General features: G+C 52.7%; 2 protein-coding genes across 2 annotated transcripts; one reads left to right on the forward strand and one right to left on the reverse strand.

The window, feature by feature from the left end:
- The first annotated feature begins 4,843 nt into the window (after positions 1–4,843).
- Positions 4,844–17,288, forward strand: LOC135999861 (olfactory receptor 14J1-like). The gene is made up of 3 exons (XM_065653433.1): positions 4,844–5,341; positions 15,846–15,961; positions 17,249–17,288. The coding sequence occupies exons 1-3, from the start codon at positions 4,844–4,846 to the stop codon at positions 17,286–17,288; spliced, it is 654 nt and encodes a 217-aa protein (XP_065509505.1).
- Positions 17,289–17,808: 520 nt separating this feature from the next.
- LOC135999862 (olfactory receptor 14J1-like) lies at positions 17,809–18,390 on the reverse strand (the record flags this gene model as incomplete). Its single annotated transcript, XM_065653435.1, has 1 exon — positions 17,809–18,390. A coding segment is annotated over one exon (582 nt), but the record flags the coding sequence as incomplete, so codon positions are not given.
- Positions 18,391–24,275: the final 5,885 nt, after the last annotated feature.

Genomic DNA, 24,275 nt, shown 5'->3' on the forward strand with positions numbered 1-24,275 from the left:
CAAAGGGAAGGAGAGACAAAGACAGGGGCAGGGAGCAGGACAAAGGGGTGGAAGAAGAAAAATGTAGTAATGGTTCAGGACTGAGATGAAAAAACAAATGAAAAATACACCGGGACTGGGATGGAGTGACAGAGAAAGGGCAAAGGAACAGGGGGCGGGACAGCACTGAAGGAATAAACAACTGTGGTGGGCAGTGGGACAGAGAGCTGGAGAGAGGAAAAACAGAGCAAGAGAGAGAGGAAAGAAGGGGCAGCAGCTGGACAGGGGGATACAGTGAGAAAAGATGGGACCGGGAACAGAACAGAAAGGAAAGGAAAAAAAGGACAAAAAGACAGCAAGAGGGAAAAAATGCACAATCAAGCAATCAGGTCAAGAAGCCGACACTGGGGGGGCAGCAGCTGGGGAGAAACTGGGGACACCAGAGACCCTGATGAAGACTCTCGAGTACCAAGGATGGATTTCAGCAAAGTTATGGCGGGGTTATGGAAATAATTTATGTTTGATGCACTAACTAAGCAGGAGAAACAAATGAATATGCAAGAGGTGTATGTAAGAAACACCAAGAAGTGCGAATCACACACACGCTCGATCAGAGGAGCAATCTTGCGAGTGTCCGGCGCTGTAACAAAAGCGCTGCTTTTACCACTTTCCAAACCGTGTTAAAGAATTTTTTTGCCGACTTTTCGGTACCATTTCCCCCCGCCCAGGAGAACAAGGCCAGAGCAGCCCACGCACACCTGAGCCAGATGCAGCAACAACATCCCCAGGGCCCCAGTTGCAGGAAAAAGGGCCCCAGGGCTGGGCCGGGGGCTGCTCAGCCTTGGGGCAGCTCCACGGGCGCCACGGCAAAGCTCAGCCTGGCCGCCCGCAGAGCCGCCGCCTCCTCAGCCTGGGCTGCGCCGCCATTGGGTGGGAGGGCTGTCAGTCTCCTCCCCTGAGGTGATCCTGGATCTGATTGGCTGCCTTAGGTGTCACTCCCCCCACAGTGCCCACCCTGCCCTGAGGTAATGTTTCCTGTGATTGGCCGGCTGGGATTTCTCATTTCCCCCCCTACCAAGTGATGGGTCAGACCACTTGTCAATCATCAGGGTGCTGCACTCCCTCCAGCTGTGATTGGTGCAGCCAGCACGGCCCGCCCCTGAACGCTGCCTAGCTCGGTCAGCTCTCGCCATCTTTCCTGCAGGCCTCAAAGCTGGATTGGCTGGTTACCTATCAATCACATGACTTGCCCCGCCTCCTCAAATGCCATTGGCTGTCCTGGGTCCCCTGACTCCCCAGAGACTTCCGGTTGGTTGTTGCCAGGCAACGAGCTCCACCCAAACATGAAACTGTGGGCCCTGATCAGAGGCCGTGGGTGATAAAAGACACGTTGGAACCCCGAACATGAGGATTTGGGCCCCAAGAAGGAGGCTCTGGGCACTCAAAAGGACGGGCAGATGCTGCAGGTGGCGCTTTGGGCCCTGAACACGAGGGGACCCTCTTGGTTCCCACCCGAGCTGGGTTTGGTGCCCGTGACCCCACGGAACAGACACCTGTGCTGTCCGGAGTGGCCACGGAACAGACGGAGCCCAAAGCCACGGACTCCATGAGCTCAACGGGGAGTTGTGACATTTTATGGACGTTTCACAGGGCGGCCCATGGGCTGAGGGCAACTGTGTGTGTGTGACATCAAAGGGTGGGCAGGGGAGCGGTGGTTGGTGAGGACGTATTGGATCATGTGGGACCTGAGCCTGACGCCCATGGGGTGGAACAAGGGCTGGAGAAAGGACCGTCGTGTTGAACCCCAGCCGGTAACTGAGCCCACGCAGCCGCTCGCTCCCTCCCCGCAGCGGGACGGGGGAGAGAACCGGAAGGGTAACAGTGAGAACACTTGTGGGTTGAGTTAAAAACAGTTTAATAATTGGAATTAAAAAGAATAGACCAAAGATTTAAAAATGACATTTAAAAAATTGAAATTAAAATATGCAGTAATAAAAATTATACCTATGATAATGAAAAAGAAAATACCAAAGAGAAGGCATCATAGAATCATAGAATGTCCTGAGTTGGAAGAGACACACAAGGATCACCGGTTCCAACTCCTGTCCCTGCCCAGGACACCCCACAGTTCACACTGTGTGTCTGAGGACGTTGTCCAGTCTCTTCTTGAACACTGTCAGGTTGGGGCCGTGACACCTCCCTGGGGAGCCTGTTCCAGTGTCCAGCACCTCTGGGTGAAGAACCTTTTCCTCATGTCCAACTGACCCTCCCCTGGCACATCCTCCTGACATTCCCTCGGGTTCTGTCACTGGTCACTAAGGAGAAGAGTTCGGTTCCTGCCCCTCCAGCTCCTCTTGTGAGGAAGACGTAGACCGCCAAGAGATCTCAGTCTCCTCCAGGCTGAACAAACCCAGGGACTTCAGCTGCTCCTCAGATGCCGTCCCCTCCAAACCCTTCCCTGACTTCGTAGCCTCTTCTGGACACTCTCCAGTAGCTTTATCTCCTTTTGATCCTCTGTCCCCAGCCCTGCACACAGTGAATGCTCCAGGTGAGGCCGCCCCAGCGCAGAGCAGAGCGGGACAATCCCCTCCCTGCCCGGCTGGCCGTGCTGTGCTGGATGCACCAGGACACGGGTCCCTCTTGGCTCCAGGGACACTGGTGGCTCATGTTCAACTTGCCATTGACCAGAACCCCCAGATCCCTCTCCGCAGAGCTGCTCTCCAGCATCTCATCCCCCAGTCTGTCTTTAGAGCCAGGGTTGCCGTGTCCCAGGTGCAAAATGGTACCCCCGGAATATCGGACAGCATTTGTGCTTACTTGGGTTCATCTCGCCTCATGTACATGACATCCATTCTCACATCTCATTTGTACAATGCAAACATGGACTTCAGACCTACTCATTCAGTGTCTTTCCATGGAGGGAGAAAGAACCTCTCTGAGCTGGGGTGAGAGGCCAGTGCTGGAGATGGAGGTTGTGAGGGATTGGTCCATGATGATTGGGGCAGATTGCATTGGGGGTCCAGTGCACAGGGGCACAGCCCAGACCCTGCTCTGCTGGTCCTGCAGGTCTCTGGCAGGAGGCCTGGCTGTGAGAGGACACTGCTGTGTGCCCAGCCCTGCACACACAGACTGTTCAGCTGTGCCCTGGTGTTTTGATCTTCAGGCCACTTTCTCAGAATTTCCTTGAGAAAAAGTTTGAATGAAGACCTAGGCCTTTCACCTTTCTCGTGGAAAGGGTGTTCTGAGGCCAGCTCGGTCACAGCAGTGCCCATTGCCTGTCCCTGCCTGCGTTCACAGGACTCACACACAGCAGGACGGTGACCAGGCTGCCAGAGCACTCAGGCCTTGCACCAACACAAGGGATGAGAAGGAGAGTGTGGGAGTGGAACGAGAATAGCTCTGGAAGGCCAAGCGCTGGTGCTCCCTGGCAGGGCTGCCATGCTGGACTCTTTTCCCCTCCACCCATGCACAGGAACTGTCCCTGCAGCTCCAAACACAACTTGGTGAAAGGATCTCAGTAAAAACTAGAGGCTGTGAGGCCTTTTAATTTGTTTAAACACAGATACAGCAAAGCTGCTCATTTACACAGCCCCTCAGTAAACAAAGAAGACAGTGAATTGGAAAGGGGATAACAATATTATCAAGTGAAAAAACACAAGCGGCAACATAAAATACAGAAAACGGGCTGGGCCTGCAACAATTTACACTGTAACTGTTATGCAGAAGATGATGGGCAGTTTACTGCTTCAGAAAATAATCCAGTCATCAGTTTCCACACAGCACCCTTGAGCTCCTGGTTCCTCATGCTGTAGATGAGGGGGTTCACTGCTGGAGGCACCAAAGAGTACAGAACAGACACCACCAGATCCAGTGATGGGGAGGAGATGGAGGGGGGCTTCAGGTGGGCAAATATGACAGTGCTGACAAACAGGGAGATCACGGCCAGGTGAGGGAGGCACGTGGAAAAGGCTTTGTGCCGTCCCTGCTCAGAGGGGATCCTCAGCACGGCCCTGAAGATCTGCACATAGGACAGCACAATGAAAATGAAACAGACAGAAATTAAACAGGCACTAAAGACAATAAGCCCAGCTTCCCTGAGGTAGGTGTCTGAGCAGGAGAGCTTGAGGATCCTGGGGATTTCACAGAAGAACTGGTCCAGGGCATTGCCCTTGCATAGTGGCAGTGAAAATGTATTGGCCGTGTGCAGCAGAGCAGCCCTTCTATGTTAGCAGAACCAGGACAGTCCCCACCGTTCCCTGACTGCACTTCAGCAGAGCTGGGCTGACTTAACGAGAGACCATGGGCAGAGGCCCTGCTTTTGGTTGCACATTTGGCCAGCACCAAGCAGGGCTCCAGCCACAGTGCTGAAGAAAGTTCTCCTAGAAAAAGAAAAGGGTGTCTATGTGTAACAGGGGAGGGTCTATGGGAGTTGGTTTGATTTTTGTCAGAGGACTTTTCCCTGGCTTCTCACTGTCTTTTTTTTTTTCTCATCACACTGCCCCACGCTTAGGAAAAGCAACTGTCCAATGGCAGCTCCATCACCCAGTTCCACCTCCTGCCATTCGCAGACACACGGGAGCTGCAGCTCTTGCACTTCTGGCTCTTCCTGGGCATCTACCTGGCTGCCCTCCTGGGCAACGGCCTCATCATCACCACCGTAGCCTGTGACCAGCACCTCCACACCCCCATGTACTTCTTCCTGCTCAACCTCGCCCTCCTCGACCTGGGCTCCATCTCCACCACTGTCCCCAAGTCCATGGCCAACTCTCTGTGGGACACCAGGGCCATCTCCTACACAGGATGTGTTGCACAGCTATTTTTGTTTGTCTTTTCCATTTCAACAGAGTATTTTCTTCTCACGGTCATGGCCTATGACCGCCATGTTGCCGTCTGCAAACCCCTGCACTACGGGACCCTCCTGGGCAGCAGAGCTTGTGTCCACATGGCAGCAGCTGCCTGGGCCACTGGGTTTCTCAATGCCCTGTTGCAAACGGCCAATACATTTTCACTGCCACTATGCAAGGGCAATGCCCTGGACCAGTTCTTCTGTGAAATCCCCAGGATCCTCAAGCTCTCCTGCTCAGACACCTACCTCAGGGAAGCTGGGCTTATTGTCTTTAGTGCCTGTTTAATTTCTGTCTGTTTCATTTTCATTGTGCTGTCCTATGTGCAGATCTTCAGGGCCGTGCTGAGGATCCCCTCTGAGCAGGGACGGCACAAAGCCTTTTCCACGTGCCTCCCTCACCTGGCCGTGATCTCCCTGTTTGTCAGCACTGTCATATTTGCCCACCTGAAGCCCCCCTCCATCTCCTCCCCATCACTGGATCTGGTGGTGTCTGTTCTGTACTCTTTGGTGCCTCCAGCAGTGAACCCCCTCATCTACAGCATGAGGAACCAGGAGCTCAAGGGTGCTGTGTGGAAACTGATGACTGGATTGTTTTCTGAAGCAGTAAACTGCCCATCATCTTCTGCATAACAGTTACAGTGTAAATTGTTGCAAGCCCAGCCCATTTTCTGTATTTTATGTTGCCACTTGTGGTTTTTCACTTGATAATATTGTTATCCCCTTTCCAATTCACTGTCTTCTTTCTTTACTGAGGGGCTGCGTAAATGAGCAGCTTTGCTGTATCTGTGTTTAAACAAATTAAAAGGCCTCACAGCCTCTATTTTTTACTGAGATCCTTTCACCAAGTTGTGTTTGGAGCTCCAGGGACAGTTCCCGTGCATGGGTGGAGGGGAAAAGAGTCCAGCCTGGCAGCACTGCCAGGGAGCACCAGCGCTTGGCCTTCCAGAGCTGTTGTCGTTCCACTCCCACACTCTCCTTCTCATCCCTTGTGTTGGTGCAAGGCCTGAGTGCTCTGGCAGCCTGGTCACCGTCCTGCTGTGTGTGAGTCCTGTGAGCGCAGGCAGGGACAGGCAATGGGCACTTGTGTGACAGAGCTGGCCTCAGAACAGCCTTCCATGAAGAAAGCTGACCTCCTGAGGACACTGCCTGAAGGTTTAGGTCTTTTCCCAGAATTTCTCTGAAGAACACGTCCAAGAAAGTGGCCCACAGATTAAACACCAGAGTACAGCTGAACAGTGTGTGTGTGCAGGGCTGGGCACACAGTAGTGTCCTCTCACAGCCAGGCCTCCTGCCAGAGACCTGCAGGACCAGCAGAGCAGGGTCTGGGCTGTGCCCCTGTGCACTGGACACCCTGTGGAAGCTGCCCCAGGACAATTGTCATGGACTGGCCCTCACAGCCACCATTGCCAGCCCTGGCCTCTCACCCACAGAGGGACATGGAATGAGTAGGTTAGCAGTCCATGTTTGCATTGTACAGATGAGATGTGAGCATGCACATCATGTACGTGAGGTGACATGAACGCGAGTGAGCACAAACACCATCAACTATTCCTTGGGGTTCCATGAAGGCCTGTGGCACAAAGAAGGCCTTGAGGTCACTTCATATTGGGAGGAACACCCCATGGGAAATCACCTGAATGCAGCCCTGGGATGTGCTTCCTTTAACTGAGGTCCCCGTGTCCATTCCTCATGATGTGGGACATCTCAGATGAGTGCAGAGCAGGGGGACACACCACAGGGCTGAGGTGTCTCCCGTCCCTTGGGAGTGGCAACAGGAGGCCAGAGAGACACTGTGACTCCTGCCTCTGTGTGTGAAAGGGACAGACTCTGTCTGTGAGCATCCCTGGGTGCATAAGGAGTCCATGAGGCCAGCTCAGATGCGGACACCTGACAGAACCCTGACATTTCTGTGTGTGACTCCAGGAACCAACAACACAGGCCCAGTGAGACTGATCTCAGCTGCCTTGGACAAGCTCATTGCAAGTGCTGCTGTCTGCTACGTCACCCTTGCCCGTGATTCTGGATTGTGCTCTCATAAGAATCAGGGTAATTAGAAAGGTTCTGGGGTCTTAGGAAAAGGCAGACATCAAAGCCATGTTCAAGAAAGGCAAGAACAGGCATTGGGAGAATTGCAGGTTAGTCAGCCTGCCTCTGTCCCTGGGAAGGGCATTGGACACGTCCTCCTGTAGAATGCGATTTTAGCTCTTTTGAGGGTGATGCCAAGGTGGGTGGAGGCCTTCAAAAACCTCCACCGGTTCACCCGGCCTTGAGCAGGACAGTGAGACAAGATGAGTGAGACAGGGCTCTCTTCAAGCAAGGCAAGGAAGCGAGATGGGTGTCTACAGCCTGCAGGGAAAGAGGGGCAGGTGCAGGACTGTGTAGAACACGCTTCAGTCTTGGTCAGGTCCTGGGGGCTAAGGAGGGGGATGGATGGGTGTGGTATTTTGAAGGTCAGTTGGGTCTCAGACGCTCATAATCCAGTCAGAAGCGCGTGGCTGTGAAGGGGACTGTGGGGTCATTTCTGTCTCTGGAGGTGACAGCCCAGCAGCAGGGACATGGCTGGGAAAGAACCTCAGCCTAAGTAGCCACAGGCCCTACCCAGGAAGAGGCCTTGGAGACGGGCTGTCATGTCCATCCCACCTGAGTTCATGAAGGGACAGCAGCAGGGACATGGTCGTGTCCATCAGAGAAGCTGAAAGGCCAGCAGCAGTGCTGGGATTTAGAAGATCATGGTGAGGTGACTTCTCTCTGGTCAAGTGCAAGACCACAAGAAGACTAACAGGTTGGGTTCCCTGCTTGATGGGCAGTTTCTGAAGGTGGTAAAGATTTCTCAAGTAGTGGGAAAAAGGAGCAGTGAAAAAAAAGCCACCAAGTACAGATTGGGAAGTGGATACTGGTTATCAGGAGGAAGAAATGTCACTGGAAGGGCAGTGCCGTGGTGCAAGAGGTCACCCAGAGGGAGCTGGATCAGCCCATGGTTTGTGTTCCAAAGAACAGCCAGTGAGGGTGCAGACACATCAGTGAAGGGACAGAAATGCTGGGGTGAGAGCAGGTGGGGAAGGGAGATGCGTGTCTACTGCCTGCGGGAAAAGAGGGGCAGGTGTGGGACCATGTAGAACAGCCTGAAGTGGAGATGGCAAAGGGCGCTGGCAAGGCTAGAAGGCACCAGCAGAACCGAGGTCTCTGTCACCTTGGCCATGGCAGTTGTCTCTGCCACTGAATCCAAGGAGAAGACATGTTCTCCCCATGGCACTGGGGCCTCGTTGTCTCCTTGCAGCCCCATGGGGAAGCTGGAAGTTGTTGTACCAGTGTTGTCCTTCCCTCGGCCTTGCACACCCACATCCCACGGTCCCAGCAAGAGCCCTGAGCCGTGTGTGAAGGACAGGATCCCCCTTCCCATTGCCTGGAGGTCAGGGCTTCTCCTTTCTGCTTCAGAAAGCAAACCAAGGGGTTTCTGAGCATCAGAGCCACCTGCACAGGGCCTTGGCCTACCTGTCATCACAGCCTCCAATTACCTGCTCTAACGAGTCTCTGGGGAGGCTTTGTCAGGAACAGCCCTCAGTGGGGCCCATTAATACTTCAAGGAACTTTGGGGTTTGCTTTTGCCTTTGGCTTCTTGAGAGCTTTGTTGAGTCTCTTCTCAGTAACTGAGCTTCATGAGCCTCATGTACTCCATGGGCTCACTAAAATTCTCCAAGCCCTCACAAGCTGTGTCTCTTCCATCATTTTCTTCAAGTATTGAAGAATTGTAGAGCTCATTAGAGAGGTTTCAGGGAGGTGGGTGAAGAGGACATTTTGAATGAGTACTAGGGAGAAGTGAGAGAAGAATTCTCCCATGGATACTGGTGCAGAGTGTCTCCTGAGGAAGTTGGACAGGTGGGAAAAGCAGTCCCTTGAGGCCAGACACGGGATGGACATCCTTGCTTCTCACCTTTCTAACCATCTCTGTTTCACTCATTGGCCCCCTGGGAGTTACATCACTTTTCTTTACATCAGATTCTCCACTCAAGTTTGCACCTGATTGTTACAGCTTCTCTGCATGAATTACTTCATGCTTTCCTTAGAGATCTGGATTTAAATAGGCACACAGAGGCTTTTTTAATTGGCAAAAGCAAAAAAGATAATGAGAAAGAAAACACAACACAACATATTGAACAATAAAATATACTCTGTCGTTAGTTTCAGCCACTTCCAGTGAGGTCCATCGCCACAATTGAAGAGTTGCCTACAGGGAGTATGAGAGTGACAGCTGAAAGACAATTCAGCTTTACCTGCCTGAAGCTCAAAGCAGAGAAAGGTGACAGGCTCTGAATGAGCAAAGAGTGAGAGGAGCAAGAACCTCTGGGGAGCAATGGAAAGTGCAAATGTCCAGACAGGCTTCTGAAGAGATGACTGCAGACATGGTGGGTTGAATAAGGACAGGTAGAAACACCTGGATGTTCAGGGGGATTAAATACACAGTATCATAGGCAGAGTTCTGGAAATACAAGCACAGGGTAACTATAATATTTCTTCTCCTGCAATTCATACATATTGTAAAAATCCATATTTTGGCAGGACAGAAGTTCATGGACATTTTATTTAAAACATTGAATCATTTTAGCTGATGAGTAAGTTGTGGTTTTGTATTGTTTGTTTGTTTGTTTTTTTAAAAGAACTGAGAGCAGTTCTCATGTTTTCAGGCAGAGCTCCATGGTCTGACCATAAGCCCCCAGTGCAAACCTCCAGAGCCCTCGGTGTACCTGAGGTATCTGCCTGGGACTGGCAGTTATCACGCAAGACTGATAGAGCCCTGTCACTTCCATCATGTACATCTGGTTTTCAACACTTGTACACTTAATTAGGTAAGTTTCAAGGGTGGAGTGAAGGAGGAAGGTACAGAAAGAGCACTTAGAAGAAGTGATAGGAGAATTCTCCCATTGATACTGATGCAGAGTGTCCCCTGAGGAGGTGTGGACAGGAAGGAGCAGCAGTCTGCCTGAGGTCCATCACTGTATGGAGAACCTGCTCCTCACCTCCCCAACCCCGCCATGTCTCTCTGTACACTTGACTGTGTTAGTGGAAAATATTCATCCATATGACACATGTAAGGTTTAGATCCCTCCCAGAGATCTCCTCATCTCCCCAGTTAGCTCAGAAAGAGACAAACACACACACACAAATGGGTCTGGGATGGACTATTCTTGAGCTTGAACATCACAGAATCATAGAATATCTCGAGGTAGAAGATCCCCGTAAGGATCAATGAGTCCAGCTCCCCGCTGCTCGCACAACCACATAACACTAAACCACAAGACAAAGAGCATCGTCCAGACACTCCTTGACCTCTGACAGGCTGGGAGCCGTGACCACTTCCCTGGGGAGCCTGTTCCAGTGACCGACCACCCTCCAGTGAAGAACTTCCTCCTAATGTCCAGTCTGAACACCCCCTGATGCAGCCTCATTCCATTTCCACCTGTCCTGTTCTCACTGGTCACCCGAGACAGGACATCGGGCCCTCACCTCTGCTGCCTCTCTGAGGAAGGTGCAGACTGTGATGGGGGCTGTCCTGCTTTTCGTTAAAACAAGACTAATTCTCTTTTGGTGAATTTTCCTTTCAGCTTAAGCTCTTCTAAGTAACTGCATATTTCTGCAGTTGGATGCATGTTTTTCAAACACAGTCTGCTCCAGAGCCGACAACGGCCAATATTGACAGTTTTACTGAGTTAACAGTAGGGCTGGTATGCAGAAAAGGCCTAGGACTAGATCTTATTGCTATAGCAGCCAACATCGCTGGTGAATCTCTTATGTCCCATAAGTGAGGGGGTTGTACTTGCAGGGAGGGGTGGACAGAACGAGTGACGCCAATTGAAAACTGAGTTGTTCCATGCCATCCACGTCATGCACAGTTTAATGCTGGGAGATCACAAGGGTCTCAGGCTCTTGGTCCATGGCTGGCATCTCAAGAGGAGCCTGCCCGTTGTCCTGCCTGCAACCCTGATCCTAGTTCCAGTCCTTGCATCCCTGAATCCAGTTCCTGTGCACTGCCGAGTCCAGTCCAGGACTTCCTGACGTCTTCGCTGCAGCCTCTGCTGTGACACCAGCCCCTGTGGCAGCATTTTGGCTACTCTGGGCAATACAATATAGGTTTTGTATATTTTGCCTTATTTGTCTCATTATTAGTATTACAAGGAAAGTTTTAATTTTTGTCTTGTTTTGTTTTATAAATCTATCCAAATTGTAAGTCTTTCTCCCTTTTCCTCCTTTTCCCTTTCCTTAGTGGGGAAGGGAGTGTGGTCAAGAGAGAACATCAGCCACACTTTATTGTTGCCACTGTGCTCGGTGCTGGTGAGGCCGCAGCTTGAATCCTGTGTTCAGTTTTGGGCCCCTCATCAGAAGAAGGACATTGAGGCACTAGAGACAGTGCAGAGGAGGCGACAAAGCTGCTGAGGGGCCGGAGCACAAGTGTGATGAGGAGCGGCTGAGGGAAGTGGTGGGTTCAGCCTGGAGAACAGCAGGCTGAGGGGAGACCTGATCACTGTCTACAACTGCCTGAAAGGAGGTTGGAGCATGGAGGGTGTTGGTCTCTTCTCCCAAGGAGCAAGTGAGAGGACAAGAGGAAATGGCCTCAAGTTGTGCCAGGGGAGGTTTAGACTGGAGGTCATTAGGGACATGGGTTAGTGCTAGAGTTGGGTTATGTTTGGACTCCATGAACCTGAGGCTCTCTTCCAACCAAAGCGATCCTATGATTCTATGGAGAGATGATCTGAAGGCAGGTCGGCAGCAGACCCTGAGGCTGTGCCGGGGGTGGGCACATCTGGCTCCTCCCAGCAGGATTTTGGAAAGTCCCTTCCCAGCTGTGAGCGCCAGGCCAAGGGCACGGGGCAGAAACAGCCCCCACCCCTGAGGGCCCTGGCCCCCAACTGGCCTCTGTCCCCAAACTACTCAAACTGCTGAACAGGCTCTGCCTCTACCTGAATGATCTTCAGTTTTAAGAAAATGCCAAACAAACGTCTGCTTCTGGATGAGGATGGAGCAGGTTCAGGTCCAGGACCAGGGCTGCTGCAGGAGCAGGTGTCTCCAGCACAGACAGGCTGGGGGGACCTGTCGACCTCAGCACCCCTGGGCCCCACCATGGCCCAGTTCAGCAGCCCTGGGCCCGAGGGCTCAGCCCAGGGACAGCCCCACAACCAGGGTCAGAGCGGTTCCTGCTGCTGCCCCGAGGGTCACCAGCCCCAGTCAGCCCTGGGCCAGAGTGCAGGTGTCTGAGCTGGGCTGAGGTGGAAGGGGCTGGAAAACAGCTCATCGGGAGGAGGCGATGGGAGAAGGTGCAGCGTGTGTGTGGCAGCGGGGATGAACTGACACCCTCAGTTTGGTATCTGGATCAGTGCTGGGCTTGCACATGGACTAAGCCCCAGCTCAGAGCACAAATTGCTGTTGCCAGCCCTGGGTGCCAAGCGCTGTTGCTGCTCTCTCCTCCCTGGTGTGACTCGAGGAAACGACTGCCCTGCCTGCTCCTGCCTTGGGGTTGGGGAACTCGGGGTCAAAAGGAAAGACAGACTCGTGTGGTTATGTGATCTCTGAAGTGTCCTGGGATTGCTTTGCTAATCACTCTGTAACGTTTCCTGAGCTATTAATTCGATTATAGGCACAGGGAGGCAAATGAGCCATGAACCAACTTTCCAGTTAAGGTTTCCTTCTTAGAAAAAAACACACTTCCATTTTCACATTGGCAACACACTGAAAGATGGACACTGAAGCAGCATCTGCCTCTTGTGAAAACAGGTAACAACGGATGGTTCCATTGATCCTTAGTTGCTTCCTGCACAGGAAAACTCTCCATTAATTTAATCTTTGGTGTACAGGCAGGGCCTTGCTGATGTTCCTGTGGAGGCAGCAAGCATGTGGATGTCAGGCTTTCTGCAGATTTGTGACTGAGTTTTCCTGTTTTCCCTAATAAGGAAAATCTTGCTGTGGACTCCTGAAGTCTCCCATAAGCTGATGGGTTCAGAGAAAGATGGGGAGCTGCAGTTAGCTCAGGGAGGACCAGTCAGCATCACAGGCAAAGCAGACTGGTACTCGACTTGGTGAACATTAATGGAATTTATTGGTAGATGAAACCGGCACCACTCCCCCGTCTTTGGGCAGATCACTGTGCACCCTGAACCGATACAGGCAGGTGTGGTCCGGGTGGCCCCAGTTGCTCAGCACTTGCAGCTGGATGTAATTCACAACCCCAGGGAGCTCGTTCTGAAACGACAAGAAGAAATGAGTCGCCTTTTCCTCTCTGGTACGTGACCACTGACAGAAGTGCCGCAGCGACGGCCTCGTTCAACAGCTTCCTTCCAGCTGCCCCGCGAGGGCTTTGGACCTGTCGTGGGCAAGATGTCCTTGTCCTGCTCTACCTCGTTGGGCCATGAGAACTAGTAAAGGAAGAAGCAGCACCCAGATGCCTCAGCAAATACGCTGGAAAGTTCTCGCCTGCTTTGGGGCACAGGCTTCCACAGTCAGAAGACCCAGTGGTGGTGTCAGGAAAACAGCTCATTGCCTTCTCTAGGAAGCCAAGGAAACAGAATGGCCTCCCTGTCACTGCTCACTGCCAGCACCAACAGAATCCTCAGGAAGCCCAGTATTTCTGGTCTTTAACTGGCAGAGCAGCAGTCGTGCATCCTACGGGATGTGGCCTCTTGTGTGCACTTGGGGTCCAGACAGACAAGCTGATTCTAGTTTCAACTGTGGCACTTCTAAGTGCTGAAGTTTAAACCCAAAATGAAAGAGAAGAAGAGCGGCAGTCCAGCCATATGCCACCAGGAAGTTAAATCAGAAGAAAGGCCAGCGTGGCACACGTTCAAGGACAGGGCTGCCTGTAGCCCTTTGGCAGGGAAGCCTCTCCCCATCCAGCCGCATTTCGCCTCCTCTCCTACAGTTCTCCCCCCTCTTTGTCCCCATACCTTCAGCTGGAAGGTCTGACTGGGATTCAGTGCTGCCAGGAAGGTGAACTGTCCCAGGAATGTTCCCTGCTCGTCGTGTTCTTCCTTGAAGCCCTACAGAAGGACAGGGGTGGAGAAAACAAGAGCATCTGGTGCACCATGGCAAGACTGAACTTCAGTCGATGAGGCACAGGCTTATTTCAGCTACGTAGTCCAAGGACCATGAGCACAAGGAAAAGATGAGAAGCTGCAGGTGGGCAGCACGGCACACTTGCCTACTCAACGAGTCCAAGCTGCCGGTCAGAAAAGGAGCAGACGCTCCCAGTGAGAGGGAGGTAACCTGAGGATCACAAATGCCACTGGCATTGGAAGCCAAGAAGGTCTAGGACCATGCACTGTCCAGCTCCTTTTCCCTATAGCTCCTGGAGTAGCCTCTTGCCCCAGAAGCTTCCTTTCGAGTGGTCCATTGAATAAAAGAGGAATACAATGGGAAGGGAACGACTCCAAGGAGCCTGTTTGTTCTGAGAGCCAGGAGGAACCTTCAGGCCACTCCACTCTTAGACCCATCTTCACCCCCTGCGTAGAAATGCTGTGCAGCCCCCTGCCTGAATTGTCTTTCAGCTGTCACTCTCATACTCCCTGTAGGCAACTGTTCAATTGTGGTGATGGACCTCACTGGAAGTGGCTTAAACTAACGACAGAGTATATTTTATTCTTCGTTATGTTCTGTTGTGCTTTCTTTCTCATCGTCTTTTTCGCTTTTGCCAATTAAAAAAGCCTCTTTGTGCCTATTTAAATCCAGATCTCTAAGGAAAGCATGAAGTAATTCATGGAGAGAAGCTGTAACAATCAGGTGCAAACTTGAGTGGAGAATCTGATGTAAAGAAAAGTGATGTAACTGCCAGGGGGCCAATGAGCAAAACAGGGAGGTTGGAGAGGTGAGGAGTAAGGGTGTCCATCCCGTGTCTGGCCTCAAGGGACTGCTTTTCCCACCTGTCCAACTTCCTCAGGAGACACTCTGCACCAGTATCCATGGGAGAATTCTTCTCTCACTTCTTCCTAGTGCTCATTCAAAATGTCCTCTTTACCCACCTCCCTGAAACCTCTCTAATGAGCTCTATAATTCTTCAGTACTTGAGGAAAATGATGGAAGAGACATGGCTTGTCAGAGCTTGAAACGTTTTAATGAGCCCATGGAGTATATGAGTCTATGAACATCAGTTACTGAGAAGAGACTCAGCAAAGCTCTCAAGGAGCCAAAGGCAAAAGCAAACCCCAAAGTTCCTTGAAGCATTAATGGGCCCCACTGAGGGCTGTTCCTGACAAAGCCTCCCCAGAGACTCGTTAGAGCAGATAATTGGAGGATGTGATGGCAGGTAGGCCAAGGCCCTGTGCAGGTGGCTTTGATGCTGAGAAACCCCTTGGTTTGCTTTCTGAAGCAGAAAGGAGAAGCCCTGATCTCCAGGCAATGGGGAGGGCGATCCTGTCCCTCACACACGGCTCAGGGCTCTTCCTGGGACCGTGGGATGTGGGTGTGCAAGGCCGAGGGAAGGACAACACTGGTCCAACAACTTCCAGCTTCCCCATGGGGCTGCAAGGAGGCAACAAGGCCCCAGTGCCATGGGGATAACATGTCTTCTGCTAGGTGTCAGTGGCAGAGACAACTGCCATGGCCAAGGGGACAGAGACCTGGGTTGTGTTGGTTCCTTCCAGCCTTGCCAGCACCCTTTGCCATCTCCACCGCAGGCTGTTCTACACAGTCCTACCCCTGCCCCTCTTTTCCCGCAGGCTGTAGACACCCATCTCCCTTCCCCACCTGCTCTCACCCCAGCATTTCTGTCCCTTCACTGATGTGACTGCACCCTCACTGGCTGTTCTTTGGAACACAAACCATGGGCTGATCCAGCTCCCTCTGGGTGACCTCTTGCACCACGGCACTGCCCTTCCAGTGACATTTCTTCCTCCTGCTATCCAGTCTCTACCTTCCAAGTTGCATTTTGTGACTTTTTTCTTTCTCCTGCTCTTTCCCATTACCAAGGAAAGCTCAATCATTCCAGAACTTACCCTTCAAGCAGGGAGTCCTGCCCGTTAGGCTTCTTGTGGTCTTTCAGCTGCCCAGAGAGAAGGAACCTCACCATGAGCTCCTAAATCCCAAGACTGATGCTGGCGTTTCAGCTTCTCTGATAGACACAACCATGTTCCTGCTGCTGTCCCATCAGGTACTCAGGTGGGATGGACATGACAACCTTTCTCCAAGGCCTCTTCCTGGGTAGAGCCTGTGGGCACTTTGGAAGAGGTACCTTCCCAGGTGACACTAGTAACTGGCTGCACAGAGGACTTTGTACCACTGATGATATTTGGGCTTCATGGTTCAGCCAACTACCCACCCAGCATCCACTTCTTCAGCCCAGTCAGCACCACTCTGGCCAGAAGGAGACCATGTCTGACGTCTTGCAAACTCCCTGTACACAACATGCCTTTCTTTCCCCTGTGAATCTGGGTTCAGCAATCCCTTCCTTGTCCTTCACATTCCTAGAAATGGCTGCAGGAGGACGTGTCCCATCCCCTTCCCAGGGATGCAGGTAGGCTGGCCAGCCTGTAATTCTCCCAGTTCTTGTTACTGCCCTTCACGAAGATGGGTTTGAGGTTTGCCTCTTCCAAGGATCCCAGAACTTCTGATTTTACTGTTCTCATGAGAGCACAATCCCGCATCATGGTCAAGGGTGATGTAGCACACAGCAGCACTTGCAATTTGCCTGTCCAAGGCAGCTGAGATGAGTCACACTGGGCCAGTGGGGTTTGTTCCTGGAGTCACACGCACAAATGTCAGGGTTCTGTCAGGTGTCCACATCTGAGCTGGCCTCATGGACTCCTTATGCACCCAGGGATGCTCACAGACAGAGTCTGTCCCTTTCACACACAGAGGCAGGAGTCACAGTGTCTCTCTGGCCTCCTGTTGCCACTCCCAAGGGACGGGAGACACCTCAGCCCTGTGGTGTGTCACCCTGCTCTGCACTCATCTGAGATGTCCCACCTCATGAGGAATGGACATGGGGACCTCAGTTCAAGGAAGCACATCCCAGTGCCGCATTCAGGTGGTTTGCCATGGGCTGTTATTCCCAACATGAGGTGACCTTGAGACACTGTCTGTCTCAGAGGCCTTCAAGGCACCCCAAAGAATAGCTGATGGCATTTCTGCTCACGTACATGATGTGCATGCTCTCTTCTCCTCTGTACAATGCAAACATGGACTGCTGACCCGCTCATTCAGGAACAAATTCTCCAAGCTGGTGTGACAGCCCAGGGCTGGAAATGGTGGCTGTGAGGGCCAGTCCATGACAATTGCCCTGGGGCAGCTTCCACGGGGTGTCCAGTGCACACGGGCACAGCCCAGACCCTGCTCTGCTGGTCCTGCAGGTCTCTGGCAGGAGGTCTGGCTGTGAGAGGACACTGCTGTGTGCCCAGCCCTGCACACACACACTGTTCAGCTGTGCCCTGGTGTTTTGATCTTCAGGCCACTTTCTCAGAAGGTTTCTGAGAAAAAGTTTGAATGAAGACTTAAGCCTTTCACCTTTCTTTCTGGAAAGGCTGTTCTGAGGCCAGCTCTGTCACAGCAGTGCCCATTGCCTGTCCCTGCCTGCGCTCACAGGATTCACACACAGCAGGACGGTGACCAGGCTGCCAGAGCACTCAGGCCTTGCACCAACACAAGGGATGAGAAGGAGAGTGTGGGAGTGGAACGAGAACAGCTCTGGAAGGCCAAGCGCTGCTGCTCCCTGGCAGTGCTGCCAGGCTGGACTCTTTTCCCGTCCACCCATGCACAGGAACTATCCCCGTAGCTCCAAAAGGCCTTGGAGGAAGAATCTCAGAGAAAAAATTCAATGCAGAGCCCTTTATTTTGTGTAAATATTCAGAGAACATGGGTCCATATTTATACAGCCAGTGGGTTGAAAAGGAAAAGCAGAGAATGAATTAGAAAGGAGATGACAAAAATATAATGACTGATTAAAAAATCACCACCACACCCGCACACAAAACTGGGCCTGTAATGAGTTACATTAGAACTGTTATCTGTTAAAGAGAAGATGATGGGTAGTTTATTCTTTTTGAAAAGCATCCCGCCATTAGTTTCCACAGGGAATCCTTGAGCTCCTGGTTCCTCATGCTGTAGATGAGGGGGTTCACTGCTGGAGGCACCAAAGAGTACAAAACAGACACCACCAGATCCAAGGATGGGGAGGAGATGGAGCGGGGCTTCAGGTAGGCAAATATGACAGTGCTGACAAAGAGGAAGACCACAGCCAGGTGAGGGAGGCACGTGGAAAAGGCTTTGTGCCGTCCCTGCTCAGAGGGGATCCTCAGCACGGCCCTGAAGATTTGCACATAGGACAGCACAATGAAAATGAAACACACAGAAAGTAAAAAGGCACTAAAGACAATAAGCCCAAGTTCCCTGAGGTAGGCATCTGAGCAGGAGAGCTTGAGGATCTGGGGGATTTCACAAAAGAACTGGTCCAGGGCATTGCCCTTGCAGAGCGGCAGTGAAAATGTATTGGCCGTGTGCAGCAGAGAATCGAGAAACCCAGAGGCCCAGGCAGCTGCTGCCATGTGGCTACAAGCTCTGCTGCCCAGGAGGGTCCCGTAGTGCAGGGGTTTGCAGATGGCAATGTAGCGATCATAGGACATGATGGTGAGAAGAAAATACTCTGTTGAAATGGAAAAGACAAAGAAGAATAGCTGTGCAACACATCCTGTGTAAGAGATGGCCCTGGTGTCCCACAGAGAGTTGGCCATGGACTTGGGGACAGTGGTGGAGATGGAGCCCAGGTCGAGGAGGGAGAGGTTGAGCAGGAAGAAGTACATGGGGGTGTGGAGGTGCTGGTCACAGGCTATGGTGGTGATGATGAGGCCGTTGCCCAGGAGGGCAGACAGGTAGATGCCCAGGAAGAGCCAGAAGTGCAAGAGCTGCAGCTCCCGTGTGTCTGGGAACGCCAGGAGGAGGAACTGGGTGATGGAGCTGCTGTTGGACATTTGCTGCCTCTGGGCATGGACACTGTCAGAGGAGGGAATGAAAGTAACACGTTAGGGGAGACTTCTCTGAGCAAAATCAAAGCCATTTCTCACACACCCTCCCCTGCTCCACACCCCTTGTCCTTTTCCAGACCTTCCTTCAGCTCCGTGGCTGAGCCCTGGGTGGTGCTGGCTGGAGGTGCTGTGAGGAGCAGGGCCTGTGCCCGCTGGCTGCCCAGGAGTCAGCCCTGCTCTGCAGCAGCGGGTCATGGAATGGGGGGCAGGGGCCAGTCCTGGGGTTCAAAGTTGTCATCTGAAACTGCTGCTGGTGAAGAAGGGCCTGTCAGCATCTGCGCTATCACCGAGAATGAAACAGGACGGTAAAATGAATTTTGAAATGTTTGGGTTTTTACAGCTTCACTGAGTTACAGAGTGTTAGAGATTGGAACAGACGTCGAAAGATCATCTAGTCCAATCCTGAAATTCCCCTGGAGAGTGTTCTTGGGTGTCAGAAACCCTCAGCATTTCTGCTGCACTCAGGGAGAAGAGAGTGAGCCTTGCAAAGCAGGAGAATGCCTGTGGGTCAGTGCAGAGTGAGGGCAGCTGCTCTGTCCCTCTGTCTTGCTCCAGCTGCCCTGGGCTGGCACCTTTCTGAGATGGAGGCTGATCACACTCCCACGCTACCCTGAAAAGCCACCAGTCACTGCTGAGAGCAGAAGGGTGCACCTCAGGCCACAACATGACTAACCCTTTCCCAAGGTCTCAGTACCCCACATTTTCTCCAGAACACACATGGCTCATTCCCCAGCCCCACAGACTGCATTGCCCACAGCCCCACAGGTCAGAGGAAAGCTGGGACACGTGTTCCCATGGACACAGCTGCAGGAAAGGACCCACAAGATCAGGCTGTGACTGCAGCTGAAACTCCCATCCCCAGAGAGCCTGACAGCAAGAACCAGATCACAACAGCAGTGACCCAGAGCAGTGGAGCAAGAAGGAAAATGCGGTGAGGGTGGGTGTGAGAGAGGCCAGGGCAGAGGCAGCCGGGCACTCAGACAGCGTCACCCTTCCCCAGCTGCGCAGCCACCTCCCACACACCAGCATTGCCGGGCAGCTGCTCTCAGCCCCTGTGCTCTGCAGAGGGAACTGGAGCTCTGGCTGCACAGGAGCTGCTTCATGCCTTGGAGCCCCCGGCCCTGAGGGCAGAGGCTTTGCTGGGTGGGAGAGGAGGTGAGGGGGCTGCTCACAGGAGGGATCTGCACTGCGGGGGATCACAGGGAGTTTTCTGTGTTTTGCCTCCTATAACAATTCCGGGTTTAGTTTCCTCTCATTTCTGATCATTTCCCTGCTGCCTAGAGATTCTCCCCCTGGGAGGTCTTGCCATGTGTCATGTCTTTTCCCTGTCAGTGCTCACATACTCCATCCCACCCTCTGTGCCCTCACCCTGGCTCTACAGATCCCCTGCCTGTTGCAGGGCACTGCCTGGGGGCATCTTCCTGTTTGCAGCTTGGAAAACAAGACAAATCAGACTAAAGCTGAGGGGTCCAGCAAAGGTGATGCAGGTGCTGTCCACAGCCAGAGGAGTGGTGAAGGGATGTTGGGTGCCTTCTGGCAGATGTACTCATCGCTCAAAGTTGCAGTTCAGGAGTCTCATTGACTTCTTTAAGCATGAGGGCTCATTTTCTTTTTATCATTTTGTGCACCTCCCAACCTTTGGGACAGGAAAATGAAAAGAAAGGCTCAGGAAAGCATCTTACCTGTCTGGTAATCCTTGCATTGATTTCTTGAGGCATCTACTTGGAAAAAGCCCTGGGGGTGATCTGGAGCTGTGAGCAGCCCTGACCCACACAGCTCCCTCTCCACAGCACAAGCTCCCTTCCTGCCCTCATAGGGGTCGCTCCTTCCTCCCACAGCTTGTCGCCTCAGTGCCATGGGGATCTCCCTGGGCAGGATGAGCACTGACCCTGGCAGGTGGCAGAATCCCTGTCCCGGCACAGCCCTGGGGTGAAGGGACCCTGATCTGCAGGACAGCCCTGGAAACACCTGCATGCTCACCTGGCTTCAAAGCTGTTCAATATTGCTTGAACGAGAGGCCCGTCCTTACAGATCCCACAAACTGTGCCTGTGCTAACTTTAGGAGATGCCTCCAGGACGTACAGCTGCATTGCCCTGCACCCAGAGACTTACCATGGCAAGGGCTGCAAAGATTTCTCCTCCAGTGAGCTCTCAGTCATCCTCCCAGTCCTGACCACATTTAATCTCTCTCTGCCTTGCCCGTCTCCCTGAGATCCCCAGGCAGAGCCCTCAGCCCTGCTGTGCTTTGCAGAGGAGCTGCTCCTGGGCAGAGCTGTCTCTCTGCAGCGCTGCCGCTTGCCATGAGCTCCCTCTGTCCCAGAAGCCCAGCCCAGCTCAGGAGCACAGGAACAGCCCAAGGTGCTTTAATGATCCCTCTGGTGGCTTTGGCGCTGAGTCCATGAACCTCAGACACAGAGAGGAAGTTGAAGAAACCTCTCAAGAAGTCAAAGGCTCGTTCAAACTCCAAAGTTTCTTATAATGTTAATGGGTCCCACTGAGGAACACTACTGAGGAACTGACCCCAGCGTCTGGTTAGAGAAGGAAACTGGAGGCAAAGATGACAGGTCAGGAAAAACAAGGTGAAGGTCTCTCTGATTATCAGGAAACCTGGATGTGTTTCATTAACCAAAGGGCCAAGCCCTGGCCCCCAACCCTGGGAAGGCAGATCCTGTCCCTTCCACATTGCCCAGGGCCCTTCCTGGGACAGTGTGATGTGGGGTTGTGCAAGGCCAAGGGCAGGACTATGGTCCAACACCTCCCAGGTTCCTGGCTGGGGACAAGGAGGCCATGAGGCCCCTGTGCTGTAAGGACAAGGTGTCTCCTCAGAGTCATCAAAGGTGGAGACAACAGCCATAGCTGAGGGGAGAAGGAGCTCATGTCTGTTGGGGGCTTTCCGCCTCTTTACATCCGTGATCATCTCCACGACAGCCTGTGCTATGGTGTGGCATCACCTGCACCTCTTTCCCTGCAGGCTGGAGACATCCCCGCTGCTGCCCCACCTTGCTCTTGTCTGAGCATCTTCCTTCCTTTGCTGATCTCTCTCCATCCTCCCCAGCTGCTCCTTGAAGCACAAAGACTTGGGCTGATGCAGACTCCTCTGGGTGACCTGCTCCACCACAGCACTGCCCTTCCAGTCACATTCCTTTCTCCACATGTCCAGCTGGAACCTCCCCAGCTGCACTTTGTTGTGCCATTTCTTTCTCAAGCTCTTTCCCACTAAGAAGAAAACCTCCACCATCTCTGAAACCACCCTTCAAGCACTCTCAGGCTCCTCCTACACTGTTGCAGCCTCCCCAGCGCTGCTGGGCCAGAGCAGCCCAGGTCCCTCAGCATCCCACACCATGTGCACAAGGTCCTGAACCCTGCCTTGGCAGAGCCCTACACTCTCCAGTTCCTCCCTGCTTCTCCCAACTGGGAGCCGCACACTGGCACACACCTGTGTGTGTGGGGTCACACCAGTGCGGAACCGAATGGGATGAGAACTCCAGGTGTGTGGGTCCCCACGCTCCTCCTCATGCAGCCCCGTGTGCAGCTGCCTTGTTCATGGTGAGCATGCAGCACGGGCTTGTGTGGCGGCCCTTGTAGTGCCCAGGCCCTTCTCCTCAGGGTCACTGCTCAGCGTGTCAGGTCCTGCTCTGTCCTGATGGATGGGGTTATTCTCCTGCCCCCATAAGGCTCCTGCAGAGCTTTCAGATGGCGGAATCCCAAAGTTTCTCAAGGTCTGGACTCTCCCTGAACTGAAGATCCATTTGTGGTCAGCTCTTGATGTTTACCTGCAGATGGCTTGTCCTGATGAGGGTGTCTCTCCAAAGATAACAGCATGAGGAGTTTCAGGGCACTACAAATAGCCCCTCCTGGAGAAACTGGGGGGTCTTGGGGGTCTGGTGCTCATCATGCCAGAGGTCTGGACTCCGAGGGGAAGTTGCCCTTTATGTGAGGGAGCAGCAGGAATGTGTGGAGTTCTGCCTGGGGACAGAGAATATCAGCTGAAGAGCTGAGGAGTCAGCATGAGAGGGCAGAACAACATGGGCAATGTTGTGGTGGGTGGACATCAGCAACAGACTCACTGATGAGGAAGAGGAATTAGATGTGGCCTCCTTCAGACAGATGAAAGAAGCCTCATGTTTGCAGGGCCATTTCTTCACAGCAGACCTAAGATATCTCAATATCTGCAAGGTACCAGCCATGCAGGAGGAGTTTGGAGCTCATTGACAACATCTTCCTGACACGGGTGACTGAGGAGTCAGTGAGGTGAGCTGCCCTGTGGGACTTCACACCTACAAACCAGAAAGAGTTGGTCATGGATGCAGCAGTCAGGGATGAGAAAGGAGACTTGAGGCTCCTGGAAGATGATAACAAGGCAAAGAGCAGGATTTCAGGAGAGCAGGCTTTGGCCTGCTGAGGGACCTACTTGGGTCCCATGGAGTATGACCTTGGTGTCTGCAGTGTTTTTTCCCTCACATTCCCTGCCTCCTCTCTCCCACCTGCTGTTGTGCAGTGTTTTTTACCATTTCTCAAATACAATATCACAGAGGTGCTGCCAGCATCACTGAGTGGCTCAGATTTGTCAAGGAGTGGGTCCATCTTGGAGCCAGCTGAAATCGGCTTTGTCTGATGTCAGTCAAACTCCTGTTGTTTTCTCAGAGAGGTGACAACTCTAGCACAGCCACACTCAGCCCAGTTCCAAGGCTTGGCCATGTAAACCCAATACAGGGTGACAACGTGTTGGATTTTACAAACTCCTTGACCATGAAGAAGAAATGGAAAAGATGTTCTATCAGCAACCAGAGGAAGTCTCCAGTCAATGAGCAGGTTCCTACGGGGAACTGTAATTGCCCTGGTATTCACTGGCCAGGCAAAGCAGCAGGTGCCAACAGTACAGAGGATCTTGGGCCAAGTTCTTAACATGTCTGCCTGGTGCGTCAACAAGGGTGATGCTCACCTGGATCTGGAACTGGCAAACAAGGCAGAGCTGGTCGAGGATGTGAACATCAGTGTCCACCTTGGCTGGTGTGACCAGAAACAGTGGGGTCCCAGGCACCAGAGGGGAGGGAGGAAGGCCAGCAGCAGAGCACAGGCTGGTGGGCTCCAGAGGAGAAGACTTTGACATGACTGGGGGCGCTGATAGAGGTGGTGCCAGGGAAGCAGCTCTGAAGGCTGAAGGAGCTCAGGAAATCTGACAGGCCTTACAGGACAGCCTGCTCTAAGAACGGGAATGATCTCTCTGAGTACCTACAAGAAGTAGCATTTATCTTGTGAGGCTGCTCATCTGAACTGATGGAGCTCCAGGGGAAAAAGGCAACACAGAGGAGGTGGGAGCATGTTGAGCTGTAAAGGAGGAATTTAGAAACGTTTTCCATTGATGTGGCAATGATGCCACAGCTGCCGTGGACTTGAAACCTGCAGGGGAGGCTGAGGGCAGGCAGATGAGCTGACACTGCTTCCCTACAGTAAAA

Source organism: Caloenas nicobarica, chromosome 30 (genome assembly GCF_036013445.1).
Source record: "Caloenas nicobarica isolate bCalNic1 chromosome 30, bCalNic1.hap1, whole genome shotgun sequence".
NCBI classification, from domain to species: Eukaryota; Metazoa; Chordata; class Aves; order Columbiformes; family Columbidae; genus Caloenas; species Caloenas nicobarica.